At 37.2% G+C, this 17,023-nt stretch overlaps 1 protein-coding gene across 6 annotated transcripts; it reads right to left on the bottom strand.

Moving 5' to 3' along the window:
• Positions 1-3,148: 3,148 nt before the first annotated feature.
• On the bottom strand, positions 3,149-12,865 carry LOC112641367 (butyrophilin-like protein 1). Of its 6 annotated transcripts, none has more exons than XM_049091984.1 (10): positions 12,656-12,865; positions 11,937-12,021; positions 9,211-9,561; positions 8,332-8,613; positions 7,990-8,190; positions 7,375-7,395; positions 7,260-7,286; positions 7,050-7,076; positions 4,897-4,923; positions 3,149-4,187 (listed from the first exon to the last, which is right to left on the bottom strand). In XM_049091984.1, exons 2-10 carry the CDS (start codon positions 12,016-12,018, stop codon positions 3,658-3,660), a joined length of 1,548 nt encoding a protein of 515 aa, XP_048947941.1. In that variant the 5' UTR covers positions 12,019-12,021; positions 12,656-12,865; the 3' UTR covers positions 3,149-3,657. The 6 variants fall into 6 exon arrangements, with proteins under 6 accessions (XP_048947941.1, XP_048947938.1, XP_048947939.1 ...); XM_049091981.1 differs by having other exon boundaries at positions 12,575-12,865; XM_049091982.1 differs by having other exon boundaries at positions 11,937-12,018; positions 12,489-12,865.
• Between the last annotated feature and the right edge of the window lie 4,158 nt (positions 12,866-17,023).

A 17,023-nucleotide genomic window follows, 5' to 3' on the forward strand; every position in this document is an offset into this window, starting at 1 on the left:
TTTTCATTAATGTTTGTATAATATGTCTTTTTCCATCCTTTTAATTTTAACCTATTTGTATTTTTGCATTTAAAGTATTTTTCTTGTGGGCAGCATATATTTGGCTATTTATTTTCTTAACCAATCCAACAATCTGCCTTTGCATTTAATGTCATTATTGATATAGTTCAAGTCTATCATCTGTTTATTTTCTGTTTGTTCTATCTATACTATCTTAACTTTTTCCTCTTTTTCTGTTTTAATTTATTGATTATTTTTGATGATCCATTTTCTTGCCTTTTCTGGCCTATTAGCTGTAATTTTATTGTTATTTTAGTGGTTGTTCACAGTTTATGGCATTCACATTTAACTTAAAACATTTTAAGCGTGACTGCTGTTACATTATTTCATGTCTAGTAGGAGACTCACAGCAGTATATTTTCATGTTTTCTTCCTGGACTTTGTGCTATTGTTGTCATACATTACATTTTTTTCTTCTGTTATAAATTCCATTCTTCATTGTTACTATTTTTGTTTAAAAAGTCTCTTATCTTTTAAATTTTTGAAACAATAAAAAGATATCCTTCTATAATTACCCATACAGATATCTGTTCCCAGTGCTCTTCACTCCTTTGTATAGATACAAATTTCCATTAGTTACCATTTTCTTTCTGCCTAAAGGGACTGTCTTAAACAGTTTCATTCATTTCATTCATTCATTTCATTTCATTTCATTTCATTTCATTTCATTTCATTTCATTTCTTGTAGTGTAGGTCTACTGGTGATGACAAGGTTTTTTTTCTGCTTGTCTATAAATAAAAACATTTTTTAAAAGATTTTATTTATTTATTCATGAAAGACACAAAAGAGAGGCAGAGACAGAGGGAATAGCAGGTTCCCAGCAGGGAGCCTGATGCAGGACTTGATCCCAGGACTCCAGCATCATGCCCTGGGTTGAAGCAGGTGCTCAACCGCTGAGCCACCCAGGTGTCCCAAATGAAAGCATCTTTATTTCACCTTTGCTTATGAAAAATGTTCACTATGTATTAAATTCTATTCTGATGATATATGTTTATTCCAGTACTTTATGATATTCCTCCACAGTTTTCTCAGTTTCACTGCTTACAATGAAAAATATTCTGTCATCTTTACTTTTGTTCTTCTATACATAATTTAATTTTTTTTACTCTGGTTTCTTTAAATCTCTGGGCTATTATTTTAAAAATTTACTTATTTATTCATGAAAGACACACAGAGAGAGAGGCAGAGACACAGGCAGAGGGAGAAGCAGGCTCCTCGCAGGGAGCCCGATGCAGCACTCGATCCTGGATCCTGGGATCATGCCCTTAGCCACCCAGGTGTCCCTAAATCTCTGGTTTTAAGTAATTTGATTTTCATGTGCTATGTGTTTTCTTTACTATTGTGCTTTGAGTTCATTGAATTTTGCTACAGAGTGAATGTTTGTGTGTTCCCAAAATGCATATGTTGAAGCCTAATCCCCAAAGTGATGGTATTTGGTATGTCCCACATTTGGGAAGTAATTAAGAGATAACAATGGAGCCCTTAGAAATGGAACTAGTGTCCTTGTAAAGGAGACCCCACAGAACTCCATCAACCCTTCAGCCATGTGAAGACACAGTGAAAAGACAGCCATCTACAAACCAGGAAACTGAGCTCTCACTGGACACCAAATCTGAAGACAACTTCTCAGCCTCCAGAATCATGAGAAATAAATTTCTGTAGTTTATATACCACTGAGTATATGGTATTTTTGTTAGAGGAGCCCAAACAGTCTAAGACAGTTTTTTGGGTCTGGAGTTTATAATGATCAAATTTAGAATATATTTTTGGTTCTTATTTTCTCAAATCTTTTTTCTGTCCACTCTCTTCTTCTTTTCAAGGACTTCGGCTGCCTTTGTATTGGGCCCTTTGAAGTTTTCCCATGACTATTGATAGGCTTTGTTTTTTTCAATTCTTTTTTTTTGCGTGTGTGTTTTATAGTTTTGATAGTTATGTTTTTGTTTCTATGTCTTCCAAATTCACTGATCACTTATTTCTGCAATGGTTAATCTACTGCTAGCCATATTCAATATAATTTTCATCTCACACATTGTCATTTCCATCTAAAGAAGTTAAATTTGTTTTTTTTAATGGATATCTCTAGTGAATTTTTTGAGTATCTGAAATATAGTTATAACTTTTATTTTCATGTCATTGTTTCTTAAATCTAACACCTGTATCAGTTCTGTGTCAATTTCAATTTATTGATTTTTCTGTTCAATTTGAGTTGGGTTTTCCTGCTTCTTTTCAAATCTGTTAATTTTTTATTGGATGTCAGACACTGTGAATTTTATCATGTTGAGCTCTGCTCTGGAATGAAGTTAGATACTTGTAAATAAATTGATCCTTTTGAGTCTTGCTTTTAAGATTTGTTCATCTGTATTGGATATTGGATCAGTTTTTAGTGTAGTGCTAATTATTCTCTGCTACTAGGGCAAGATTTTTCTGGGTATTCTACCCTATATCCACAAATTTACCAGGTTTTTCAGTCTAGCTCATGAAAGTACATTCTCTTCTTACCCCTGTTTAAACCTTAAGTACTATTTCCTCTAATCATCTTATTAGAGGGGGAAAAAGAGCCTTTCCTTACTTCTACTGGTGAATATACTTAGAATTCCCCAAAGTAGTCATTTCCCTTATTAATATCTTTGGCAAAGCAATAAAATGTCTTTCTTTAAATACTTCAATATATTCTCTCCTCTTTGGTTTTCCTAGACCTCTACCATGTTGACGTCATCATATTTGTTAGAACTGGTTTGTGCTTAGATATTTGTCTTTTTCTTTCCTCAAATTATCCTTGTATTTAAGATATAGCTTAGCATGTATCAAATTATAACTTTTCTCCAACATTTGAAAATAGCACTATTTTGTCGCTTTTATTTAGCATTGCTATGGAGAAATGGGAGGAGGTTTTTCTAATTTTTACTCCTTTGAATACTGCTTTAACAGTGCTACTCAAAGTGTTGTTCACAGACCAGTGAGCTATATTAACTATTTCTTACCAGTTCTTTATGAGACAAATACAGAAATAGAATATTACAGATGTTTTAGAACAAATCAACAGAGAAATTTTAAATATATTGAATCTAACAATAAACTAATTACAACTTGTAATTGTATGCATGTTTTTTATTAACTTCATATTTCTAGTAATTTATTTTAGAAAATTATCAGTCTTTGGGGATCTCTGGGTGGCTCCGCGGTTTAGCGCCTGCCTTCAGCCCAGGACGTGATCCTGGGGTCACGGGATCAAGTCCCACATTGGGCTCCCTGCGTGGAGCCTGCTTCTCCCTCTGCTTGTGTCTCTGCCCCTCTCTGTGTCTCTCATGAATAAATAAAATCTTAAAAAAAAAAAAAAGAAAATTATCAGTCTGTGATATATTAAATATAAAGCAAGAAAGAGCACTTTATAACAATAGCAACTACAGCATAAAAATTCTTCTCTGCAATTAAGAAATACTGCTTAATATAGTCAGGAACTGTGTTCCTGAGGACTTATGGAGCCTCAACCCGAGAGGCCTCATAATCAGTGAGGCTGAGGTCACGGATTAGAACTGGCATGCTAGGGTTTACAGAGAATGGGCTATTGTCTTCACAGTATAGATTCTTCCTGTAAGTCACTTAATATTGCAGAGATGGGAATGCTCCATGCATTTAAGATTGAAGTAAGGATAGACTGACCCAGAGAAGTTTGTCTGGGTGAAGGAAAAGATGTGGGTGCCCTCAGTCATGTCATAGAAAGAAATGTCATTGTCTTCATAATCCAAAAAAATCACAATCTTTTGTGGACACTTTCCTATCTGGAGACAGTCATCCTGGGAAATGTTTGGGGGGCAACAGGTGAGAGTCCGGTATTCACTTCCTTTCTTCTCTAAGACTCTGAATTTCTTGTTTTGTAGATCTGTGGATAGCTCACTCTTGTCTGTGAGTTTCTCATAAACACCGAGAGTCCACTCATCAATGTCTTTAATATTTACTTCCCAGTAGTGTTTTCCTGAAGTGAAGTCTTCCTGATTAAGTGTGATAAGGTTGCAGTCTCCTTGCTTATCACTAAGAGACAGATCCTGTGTTTCCACTCTAAAGTTCTCATTTCTCTCTGAGTCAGAATTATTCTGATGAAAGATTTCCATGTTCACAGTCACATTGGCTGGGAAGAAAGAAAAGGGAAAGGAAGGGTCAATATTATATATTATATAATATATATGTTATATATATATGTTTCAGAAAGCTGTTGTGCTGGTGAAACCTTAAAGAAATTAATCAAGTAGTGAAAGAACCCCTGTCCTCTGAATGTGTGTGTACTGGGAAAGGTGGAGCTGTGGAGTGCTCTCACCATGGGTTCAATGCTACTTAGCTCATTTTATCTTACCTATGCTATTATCAGTGTCTTGGCAGAGTATCAGAGTGAGCTGGGACTTGCAGTGTTTACTTGAGAATAGTGTTCTTCCCAACTTCTCTACAAATTCCAACTATGTTCTTCAATTAGTAATAGGCTCCATGTCAGCTGGCCTCTTTTAAAAGAGCAGCTGTGTTACTCATCATTTTGAGCACTTTTTACTCAGTTGGAGATCTCCTCAACTGAGGGGCTATAATTTCTGTTCAGAACCAAGTGCCCCGACCACCACAGGTGAAAAAGCATGGCCAATATGTGAAAGTGGAAATATAACCAGAGTAGCTAATCCTAGCAGCAATTTTCAGTTGAGGCCAACAAATAATGATCTTCATGTTCTTTCCTTTCTTTGCCTCTGTCTTTTTAACTAGGAGATAATGTTGAGAGGGAAAAATGGGATAACAGAAGGCAGGTTAGAAAGGGGTCAAAAGGATAAAAAAAAAAAAAAAAAAAAAGAGCTACTCACCACACTGGAAGTGTTTCTTCCTCCAGTCTGAAAAAGAGCAATACAAATTGAACCTGTGATGGAAGCATGCCCACAGAATGAAAAGGAGGGACACACTTCCTTTCCTATCTCTTCTCAGCTCTCTTTTCCGCCTCCTTTGAGCCCTTTGAACTCTGCAGTGTCCAGAAACTACAAGACAAAGGGTGTACTTCCTGCATGTGTCTCAATTAGAAATGATCCCCTCATTGGGCGGATGCTGGAGGAGTAAGTCTGGAGAACATCTAGAACAGGGTCTAGTGTTCTAGGCACCTATGCTTTTAATACTTTTGTGGCACTCCTCATTGAGGATGAAAGCTATACGATGTCCTTTCATTTTATTTTATTATTTTATTTTATTTCAGGGTTTTCCCAGCCAGTGACCACCTCAGAGAGTAGAGTTTAAGCTTATAACCAGAGCTTTTAAATGTTCCTTTTTTATTTTAATGCTTGTAATCACGTTTTTAATATTTTTCTCCAGAAATTTCTTCATGAGGAATAGAACTACATCTGCTTCTGCCTGGACCCACTTCTCTTATGACAGAACTTGTGACTTTATTTAAAGACTGGATATTCTCTTAAGTGTCTTGGGGCAATAGGCAGTAAGAATTTATCCATAGGGATGTCTGGGTGGCTCAGTGGTTGAGTGTCTGCCTTTGGCTCAGGGCGTGATTCTAGAATTCTAGAATGGAGTCCCACATCGGGCTCCCTGTAGGAAGCCTACTTCTCCCTCTGCCTATGTCTCTGCCTCTCTCTGGGTCTCTTATAAATAAATAAATAAATAAATAAATAAACAAACAAATAAATAAATAAAACTTAAAAAAAAGAATTTATCCATAATTTTTGATGGTCTTTCACTGAGATGCTTCTTCAAAGAAGGGTAGCCCTCTATACATAGAATTGATGAATATATAAGGAGGCTGAGATCAGGAAAGCAAAAAATGATTAAATTCTTCAGCTGTGACGGAGCTAAAACTAAAATCTGTATGTCCTCATCCTTACTATACTTTGTTCTCTCCTCTAGAATCATGGGAACATTTTTAAACACCTTCTGAAAGAAAACTATTAGTAGAAATTGCATACTGACTTTAACCCTTGGGAGGGGCACCTTGACCTATTTTATCAAAGTACTTATCACACTGTGAGCAGTTGGCTGGTTCTTACCTTACTTCTTCCAATGGATCTTAATTTCTACACAGTCAGAGATTATGGTTTATGCCATCAACATCTAGAACAATAGTGAGCTTATAAAAATTTCACAACTATATATTTAAGGAAAGACCTAGTATGCTTTTGAGGTCTAACTCTGTATTGCACATGCACACACACTGTCTTAAACACACACAGTACATGGACCAGAGATTAGAATATATAAAATAGCCAATTCCCTCTATCATCAGACAAATATATCTTTACAATGGTAGTAAAATATTTAGAAAGATTGTTTTTCAAACTTTTTCAAATATAAACCTTGTTCCTGTATATTGAACTTTCCTTTCCTTATTTCAAATAGGTAAAATAAATAAAATAATAATTAATATATTTTCCCAAATAGAAAATATAATATATTATCTGCTTTTTAAAACTTTATTGAGAGTATAGCAATGCTGATATAATATAGAGTATTCTTTAGTCTTCTTAAATCTCATCAAAATCACTCTGAGTTCATTCTTCCCTTCTCCATAGTGGATGGGTTAACAATTGATGTTGAGTCATACTCAATAATATAGAATTTATAAGTCAACAGTTATTTCTCCTTTAACCATAGCTGTAAAGGGATCCCTGGGTGGCGCAGCGGTTTGGCGCCTGCCTTTGGCCCAGGGCGTGATCCTGGAGTCCCAGGATCGAATCCCATGTCGGGCTCCCGGTGCATGGGGCCTGCTTCTCCCTCTGCCTGTGTCTCTGCCTCTCTCTCTCTCTGTGACTATCATAAATAAATAAAAAAATTTTAAAAAAAAAGACTAATTAACCATAGCTGTAAAAAACAACTGAATATTTGAGCTTCCAAATACAAAATACTGTAGATTGATACCAAATAAATCTTTACAACTTGCAAGTAGATGTGTGTATGTGTGCTTATATCTCTACTTATTGCACTCAGAATATCAGAGACACATAGCAAGATCTAAGTTACTTACCAGGATACAGCAGGGCCTTCTTCCAATCTAAAACATAACAAATCCAGTTCAGACAAGGCAAGACATCCAGAGCCTCACATTCTCCTCCCTCCCCCTTATTTTTTTTCACTAGTCACTCTTAAATCTTTCAGTCTTTCCCTTTGAGGAGAGGGAGCTAAGAAAGTGTTAGACATCAAAACTTTGAATGGTGAGGAAAACCCAGTCTCTTACCTTTAAGGTATAGTGCCTTTCGCTGTTCTGAAAGAAAGAACATTCAGTGAGTCCTAGAACAGATGTAGAAAGGGGAGAAAATTCTACACAGGGCATGAGAAGAAGTAAGACTCACCAAGCTCTGCCTTGAGTTTCTCTGAAAGAAGAGATATAAAATCCATCAAATTGGGTTTTGGCTTCTCTTGAGTTCATGGAGTAGCTGAATGAATTCAATGTGGCCCTTCCTCAGAGGTCCCATAGTTAAGTAGGTAAGAACAATTAGCAAACACACATTCAGAATCTAAAATGACAAGTGCTAGGAAAAGTTACATGGGAAACGTCATAAGTTCATTGAGGAAGGAGTGCCCATGCTTCAATGGGAATTTAAGATTTCTTAGGTGTTTAAGAAGCTTATTCTTGAAGGAAGAATAGGAGGAGAAGACAGGGGAAGACATTTCTACAAGGAGACATAACAGCTACAGTTTGGGTACAGACGCATGAAGGCCATGGTGTGGTTTGAAGAGCCCCACCTTAGAGGCCTGATAGCCACTGCCCACAACTATCCAAGCTTCTCACATGGTTTCCTCCTTTTCATAGGGCTCCAGCTTTATGGAATTTGAATTTATGAAACAAGGGTACTTCCATGTTTCCCTTAGGGTCCTTTGGCAACCTTTTATTTCCTCGCCTGCCTTATACAACCTGTACCCCCAGCTTTTCCATGAACCCTATTTGCTCTGCTTCCTTGATTTACCTGTGGCCTTCTGTGCCATTTCCTTTTCATTTTTCATCTGATCTCTTTCATTAAGTTCTCTCTTCTTTTTCTTTACTTCCTTTTCTTTGGCTTGATGTTCTCTCCAGCCAGTGTAGCTGATTCCAATGAGGAGGAGCATCAGCACAGGGACTGTCCCAGCCAGAGCTGCTTTCCATGGGTCCATCTTGGGGAAGAAAGGCTCTGACACAGGCATGTGAAGACACAGTGAGGACTAGCCTGGAGACCATCCTGCCCTTTCCCCAAAGCTTCCTGAGCCCTCTTTCCCTCTTCCCTGCCCTCATCACACTCCCAACTCTGCTTTGGGGTTTGTGCCTCATTCACCTGGGAGGAAGATGCATGATACTTTCTCTTGTCCGGAGAGGGGATTCTGGATGGAACAGGTCACATTGCCCAGAGAGCTGTCCATGACCACAAGAGATGCTTCCACATGGAAGAGCCCATCTTCATCTTGGGTCTGAGACTCAGAGAGGGACTGTAGATTCACTCCCAACATGTCATTCCACTGTACCTTGGGTTTTGGAAACCAGCCATCTGAAGAGCATAGCACTCGGATCCCACCATCCTCAGGTCCCATCATGTGAACATGAGGCACAGAGCCCAACCCTGAGGAGATAAGGCATGTGTTTAAGACCTGTGGTCCTTGGGGCTTAGGAGTCCCTGAGGCTGAAGGTTGAAGTGCCCTCACTATACTGATAAGTAAACTGAAGCTCAGAGGTCAATAAACCTCTCACAGTAAATGTTAGGACAACCTGTGATTCAATTTTGAAATCTTGAAAAGTTGATGTCTTTGCACTAAGACTAAGAGAGCTTGGGGTCATTTCAAGGAGAGGAAAAAAACAGGTACAATTAAAGTTAGAAAAAGAAGCTTAATTCTATAAATTGTCTTTCTCTACTGATTGGGTGAAAACTAATGTCTGAGGGTGTCAGTACCTGTCTGAATTAATACTAGTCAATTAATTTTCTGGGGTCTTTTAGGATACCAAAACATATTCAGAAATATTGCCTTATTTGGTGTTTAAAGTGAATAGAATATATAGTCTTATCCTCACTGCACAGCTTAGAAAATTGGTATTCTGCAAGGTAAATTAATGTAAGAATATAAGGATGATCATAAGAAATGCCAAGGTAGGAATCCAGACATCCTCATTTTTCTTTTTGCTTTATACCTTGATATACATATTCTATGCCAAGTTAACATACCTATGACATGCAGCTCCACAATAGCCTCTTGGGAGCTCTGACCATCCTTAAAATGACACTGGTACTGGCCATGATCAGAGGCACGAACATGTTGGATCAGCAGGGCCACACCTCCTCTGTTGATGGAGTCCCTCACCAACTCTGTCCTGCCATGGTACTCCAGCATTTGCTCCCCACCTTGTTCCTGTCCATTCTGGTACACAAACACAGCTGGAGAGAATTGGGTTCGGTACCACCGAATGTGCATGTCAGCTGCACTCTGCTCTGGGGACAGCTGGCAGGGCAGAGTGGCATTTGCCCCTAGCAGAACCATGATGGGCTCAACGGGTCCCTTCACAGAAAACCCAGACACTGCATGAAAATCAAAGACAGATTGGGGAAATGAGTGAGGGGGATAAGACAAAAACACCCATCTTAATTTCTTTCTTATTTGCATTGTTTCCCAAAAAAGTTATATATATATATCCTAACTTTATATATATATATATATATAACCTAACTTCTTTAACTATATTCTCCAGAAGTAACAACTACTGATAGTTTGGCATTTGAAAGGACAATTTTTCCATGCATTTACAGATAGTATTTGTATGTAAATTATGTAAAACCTATATGAAAGAGATTTACTTAGAATTAAATGTGGCAAAGTAGTTCATTAAGCAATTATCCCTTCTTTTGGTAGGAGAGGAGTAGAAGGTACTTCTCTCCACACCCATCTCTTTCTCTCCCAAGAGAAATGCTGCAAGCTGAAAATGAAGACTTTGCTTAATTATGGAATAAGCTCCTTTGTCAAGTCACTTAAGGCATCTGCTTGAAAATTACTTTATTTAAAAAAAAAAAGATTTTTATTTACTTATTTGAGAGAGAGAACACAAGTAGGGTGGAGGGTCAGAGGGAGAGGGAGAAGAAGACTCCCTCTCTGAACAGGGAACCTGATGATGTGGGGCTCCATCCCAGAACCCTGGAATAATGACCTGAGCCAAAGGCAGACACTCAATGGACGGAGACTCCCAGCTGCCCCTGAAAATTACTTTAGTACAGAAATCAATCATAACTAAAAGGTGACTGATGTCCCCTGGGCAAAACTTGTACTGGCAAAGGCCAAAGATGTGGCTTTTTTCTATGGTTAAAGCTTAAAGGCCCACAAATATGGTGACTCTGGAGTGGGAAGAATTCAGAAAGGCATGGCTATGAGGGGACCCAGGAGTGTTGGACCAATGGCAAGGCCACATGAGCTCAAAGGAAAAATCCCATGGCCAATCTGTCTTAGAGAGGGTGGACTAGGCTAGGCAAGGAGTATGACATTGGCCATCAGGCTGGATGAAGGCCATGGTCTCCCTTCTCTCCCATTCCTGTGTAAAACCCAGAGTACTCAACAGATATGTGTTCTTAGTTAACACAGAGCTACTGGCTGTACATGTTGTATGAGTCATTTAATTTAGGGAAAGATATTTGACATTACTCATAGCCACAATGTAGTGTAAAAGTTATTTTATTTCTCTTAAATGGAGTCATTACATACCAGTTTCTGTAATAAGGAACATCTAATCATTTTAGTACAGATAGTTTAGCTCTACCTATTGTTTTTGACACAGCATATAGCATCATGTTTAAGCTTTTCCTGTATCAGTGTAAATATTTATGTTGCTTCCAATTTATTATTACTATAAACAGTCCCACAATAAACATTTAATACATATGTACATATACACATGGGAGAACCTTTTTTTTTTTAAGATTTTATTTATTTATTCATGAGAGACACAGAGAGAGAGAGAGAGAGACAGAGACAGAGACAGAGGTGGAGGGAGAAGCAGGCTCCATGCAGGGAGCCGGACGTGGGACTCAATCCTGAGTCTCCAGGATCACGCCCTGGACTGAAGGCGGCGCTAAACCTCTGAGCCACCTGGGCTGCTCCAAGGAGAACCTTTTATTTAAAAAAAAAATTTTTTTATTATTTATGATAGTCACAGAGAGAGAGAGAGAGAGAGAGAGGCAGAGACACAGGCAGAGGGAGAAGCAGGCTCCATGCACCGGGAGCCCAACGTGGGATTCGATCCCAGGTCAGGGATCCCCAAGGAGAACCTTTTTTATGATAAATTGTTGTAGAATTACTGAGTCAACATGTATGGATATCAAACATTTTGATACTCCCTGCTAACTGACATCAGATTAAAGAGATTTTAATTAAAAAATCTCATTACTGTAATCTCATGGTTGATTTCTCTCCAAACTAAAGTCTGAAAACTTTATCCTGAGGGTCCTTTCTATTTTATGAAAGAAGGACTCAAATCCCAGAGGAAAACAAAAATTATTTTTCAAAGATCATAACCAGATAGAGCCCAGGGTTTCCAAATTCTTTGTTCTCAGACTTGGGTTTTCCTCGCAGTGGGGAATGTTATAAAGTATATTTAACTGATAATATTACATTGAAATTAAGCAGGTTTAAATTACCCGAAATCAATAAATAAAGATTTAAATAAACATTATAGCTATGAGTTTTATAAGATCTACCCAGAGTAATAAGGGGTGTTGATATAAAGACCACTCCCATTCTTACCCAGAACCTTCCAGTCTTCGGTTAGCACTAACACAGTCAGTTTTCTCCAATATAAGTGCCTTGGAGAGGAGGTACATGACAACTGATACATGATCTAAGTTTTGTCATCATCTAAGAAGAACCAGTAAAAACAAGCCAATAAAAAAAGAGGAGAGAGAACACTCACCTGCTGAGTACCATGTTGACACCTCAAGAAGGAGGAGAGGGAGGAGGAAGCCAGCAGGAGAATAACCAGGAGAACCCACCATCTTCTTCAGAGCAGAAAGTGAAAGGACAAAATGTTTACTCTGACAAGGAAGTACTGTGTAAGACAAGGTGGTGAGAAAGCCACAAGAGTGAAAACTTTCAAGAAAAAAAAAAAAATCCCCTGTTCAAAAATTTACTTTTATACACAGTTTTGGCCTGTTCTTCACAGACCACTACCAACTTCAACCTCTCCCAATGCATTTTCCTTTCTTCTTTCTGAAAACCAACTATTTCCCCAAAGATATAGAAAACTATAAACCATTCTCTTGTGACCCACGGGCTCTCTTGAAATTGAAAAGCTCGAGTTCATTTTGAGAAATAAAGGCAGACACAAAATTAATCCACTCCTATTAGCCAATCTAACTTCCTCTTTCTTGCATTCATTCATTGAATCATTCATACATTCACATATTTATTTTGACCACAAACACTCTTGTGGCTTAACTCCAGAAAGAGAAGGGAGTTTTCTTACCATGTGACCAGGATCCCAAGCCTTTTTGTTTTTACGGCCTTCATCTCCCACAGACACATCTCCACATCACCACACATTTCTCTCACCATTCAGATTGAGCCAAGAGACTTCCTGGAAGTTTCTGATCTCCTCAGACTACAAGGTCCAGCTCCAGACACAATTGGTACCTGGTTGCTCTTGTGGTCAGCATCCAAAGATATGGCTGGAAGGGTTGGGAATAGTAGGTTTCTAACCCATTCTTAGACTGGAAAAATATCCTTAGGAAGGGGGTTACAGGCACTGACATGTGAATGCCTCTCCTAGAATGGATCCAGTGAAAAAGTCACAACCTGTCTGCAGTTCTTGCAGCTACTTTGAAAGTGGAGGTAAGAAAGGTCATCCTAGGGGACTTTGGACTGGTGGGGCTATAGAACAATAGTGTGCCTTGGTTAAAAAAAAAAAGCTCAGTGTAGCTTCCTCCTCCTACCTGCAAAGGGCTGAAATCACATTATTCAGGAAGAGAGAATCCTCTTCCTGTGTGATATTCAAGGATGTTGGTCATCCCAATGTTGAACTCACAAAGTTAACCGATTGAGGGAACAAGAGTAAGAGATATAGGCTTCTTCCTACCATACCCTAACTGGCACTGAAAGCTGTGCAGGGAAAAATAAGAGTTGGAAAATAGAGGACTTTGTGCTCTGTAAAGCTTAGGGCTGTATTTCCAAAATCTTTAGGGCTCCCCAAAGTAAAATGGGAATAATAACACGGTTATATGATCTTAGACATAGAATGTGCTCAAAAGGCATTTCTTACTACTACAATTCTTTCCACATCCAAGTCATGTTTTTTCATGTCACACAAGGCTTACAGATAATTAAGGACACAAATAGCTGTTGCATAGATATTAGTATGAAAGCCACTAACAGAAAGATGGATGGATAAAGAAGATGTGGTCTATGTATACAATGGAATATTACTCAGCCATTAGAAACGACAAATACCCACCATTTGCTTCAATGTGGATGGAACTGGAGGGTATTATGCTGAGTGAAATAAGTCAGTCGGAGAAGGACAAACATTATATGGTCTCATTCATTTGGTGAATATAAAAAATAGTGAAAGAGAATAAAGGGGAAAGGAGAAAAAATGAGTGGGAAATATAAGAAAGGGAGACAGAACATGAGAGACTCCTAACTGGGAAACGAACAAGGGGTTGTGGAAAGGGAGGTGGGCAGGGGTGGGGGTGACTGGGTGATGGGCACTGAGGGGGGCACTTGATGGGATGAGCACTGGGTGTTATGCTATATGTTGGCAAATTGAATTCCAATTTAAAAACATATGTAAAAAAAAAAAGGAAAAGAAAAAAATAAAAAGAAAAATTCAAAAAAAAAAAAAAAAAGAAAGAAAGAAAGCCACTAACAATCTGGCCAAAGGAATACCAAGATCCTAAATAAATATTCTCTAGAAACAGTGAGGTACATCTGACCTTTTAGAAATCAAATTTATGGAGATATAATTTGCATACAGTGGAATGCATGGTTTTGAAATGTACATTTCAATGAAGTTTACAAATGTTTACACTCATGTAACTACCACTTCCCTCAAAATATGGAACATGTCCGGGCATCTGGGTGGTTCAGTGGCTGAACGTCTGCTTTTGGCTCAGGTTATGATCCTGAGGTCCTGGGATCCTGTCCCACTTCAGGCTCCCTACAGGGGGCCTGCTTCTCCCTCTGCCTGTGTCTCTGCCTCTCTCTCTGTGTCTCCCATGAATAAATAACTAAAAACTTAAATATATATATATGGAATATGTCTGTCTCTTGCAAATTTCCCTCATCTCCTTTGTCTGTCAATTCATTCCAGGAAAAACAAACAGTACTCTGATATAAATCATGATAGTTTAACCTTGCCTATTCTAAAACTTCAAAAAACAACAACAAAAAAGAAATTATACAGTATGTCTACTTCTATGTTTGGCTTTTTTGGAAAAACAATGTTTTTTGAGATTCAACCATGTTATGTTTATCAATACATGTAAAAGTTTTTTTATTACTGTATAATATGGCATTTTTTGACTATAGAACAATATATTCTTCTGCAGTTGTTTTTACATACTCACGCCCTCCTGGCCCAATCAGCCCTCCCCACTGAGGCCCTCTGTTTCACCTGGCCTCTGACATCCACTTAATAGTTTAGGTCTGAAGTATTTGGGAATGGGAAGAGAACACTGAATGAGAAATGTAAGGATTAAAGTTACTACTTGCTTCTTGTTTACTTTGAAATTTGTGAATATGCATGTGGGTATATTCTATTCCAAAATGTAAATAGTTTAATATGCATTTCCAGTAAAGCTAGAAATATAAATGTGAAAAATTCATATAAAAATCTTAGATAGTTTTCCCAATGATAGAGAATTATTTGAGGAAAGTCTGTTAATTTGTGGAGAATACTTTAATGGAATTACATCATGTCTATAAGAATGCTCACACGTTTAAGGAGGAAGAGGAGAGGAAGGGAAAAAGCACTACAAGATATTATTGATTTCAAAAAGCAGTTTGATTAAAAAAAATTTTTGTTTCAATATTACTCTTTATTGTTTTTTTCCCTCTCTAGATCGCAGCCCAGGATCACATGTTTCATCTAGTCATTATTGTCTCTCTTGATACAGGAACGGATTTCTAAGTTTTAGTTGTCATTAGTGGCATTGACAATTTTGAAGAATAAAGGGCAGCTACTTTTAGAATATTCATCACTTTGGATTTGTCTGATACTGTCAAAAAGCAGTTTTAAAATGGCATGAACAGTATAATCTTATTTGTGTAAGAAATACGAAAGGATAGACATCAAAATCACAAAAAAAATGATATGGTGTGATATGACTTTTTTCTGAGTGATATGATGTTTCTGTTGTTTTTGCTTATGTCAAAAATTTAGATTTTTCTCATGAAAAAGTAAAGACTAATATGTATATGAAGATTTTTTAAAATACAAATGTGAAACACAATAGGAAGGATTCATTTGTAGAAAATGCAGGACTAAAGAAATAATTTGCATTCTTGGGAGTGGATAACTGACTTAAAATAGAAACCAACTAGCACAGTCAGATATTAGAGTAGACACATCTAAAGGTCAAAATATTGGGGTAAGAGCACTGAGTGTTGCATGAAAGTGTTGAATCACTAAATCATACACCTGAAACTCATATTACATTACATGTTAACTAAGTGGGATTTAAATTAAAACCTAAAAAATATATATTTTTGGGGCTAGAAAAATGGAGTTACTGGATTCTTCAAGAATATGATACTTTAAATCAAAAAGATAATATCTAAGAAACATAAGTTCAAATAAGCACATCAGATCCAGAACTTCAACATTCATCTAATAGGTAGGTTTTCTAAACTGGGAAGCATATTAGGAGCAGAATCAGAAGAAAGGGCACTTTATAAAGAGTTCAATTATTGGAAGAAAAAAATGCAATTTATATGTGAATTTTTTTAAAGTTTTAGAACTACAAACAAACAAAAGCCTCAAAGCTTCTACAGTCCGAAATACCTGTTATGTACAAAAGAAAAAAGAATCAGCTTCCGTTGTACATTTGTCACGTTGAATTCTTTGCTAGAAAACAAATGTAGTCTTTACATTTCCTAGTAGAAATTAGAATGATCTAAGCAACAAAATGAACATCTAAATGTAGGGGCATAGGAAAGAAGTTTTTGAACAGGCAAAGAATTAGAAGTTTCTGCCTCAAAACTTTTCGTATCTAAAGAGTAAGTGTTGCAGGCTTTGAATGCAGGGCTTGGAGCAGGGAGAAGGTTTTGGAGCTACATCCCAAATTCCATTTATTCCACTTTGGGTGGCCACTGTTATTTGAGTTGGAGTAAGGTGGAAGGATAGATTTGGTAGATATTGTCTACCAAAATTAGTTACCTAGGAATGGAGAAGGCACATGCTGACTATATCTGTTTTCCTTTTTCTGGTAGCCTTTCTCAATAGAGTAGATCCCTCCAAGGGAGATTATGTGGCTTTTCTTGTGGTAGTGATTTACTTCATGAATTTAAATTCAAGTATCATTCATATGCATGTCAAATCCCTGACTGTTTAGAAAATGTGAATCCAAATCTCTATTGAGATTAAATACTTAAGCAAGTTGCAAAAAGAATCCTCAAAATAAGAAGATAATTTTGGTATTTATTTATAAAAGAACACCTGGGAAAGATCTGGCACTCCCAACACAGTGTAGGAAGGGGTTAGGTAAGTGTCACACTGGGTCATTTCTACTAATCCATCTTAATTGCCTGCAGTGGATGTATATTAATAAAAAATTAAGAGAAATTATTGGATCTCATAAAGTCATAAAGATTTGGCATAGCATAGTTTATATAATTTAAAACTTCTATAACTTCATTTATATGTTCTATAATGATTCTGTTCATTTCTGACTATGACTATAACTTTCTTTTGGAGTTCCCAACTGATTTTGCATTATTCAATCCATCTGTATGTCATTAGCACCACTTGAAAGTCCATGTTGTTAATAAATGTATCTATTTGAA

This window comes from Canis lupus, chromosome 12, assembly GCF_003254725.2.
Source record: "Canis lupus dingo isolate Sandy chromosome 12, ASM325472v2, whole genome shotgun sequence".
Taxonomy (NCBI): Eukaryota; Metazoa; Chordata; class Mammalia; order Carnivora; family Canidae; genus Canis; species Canis lupus.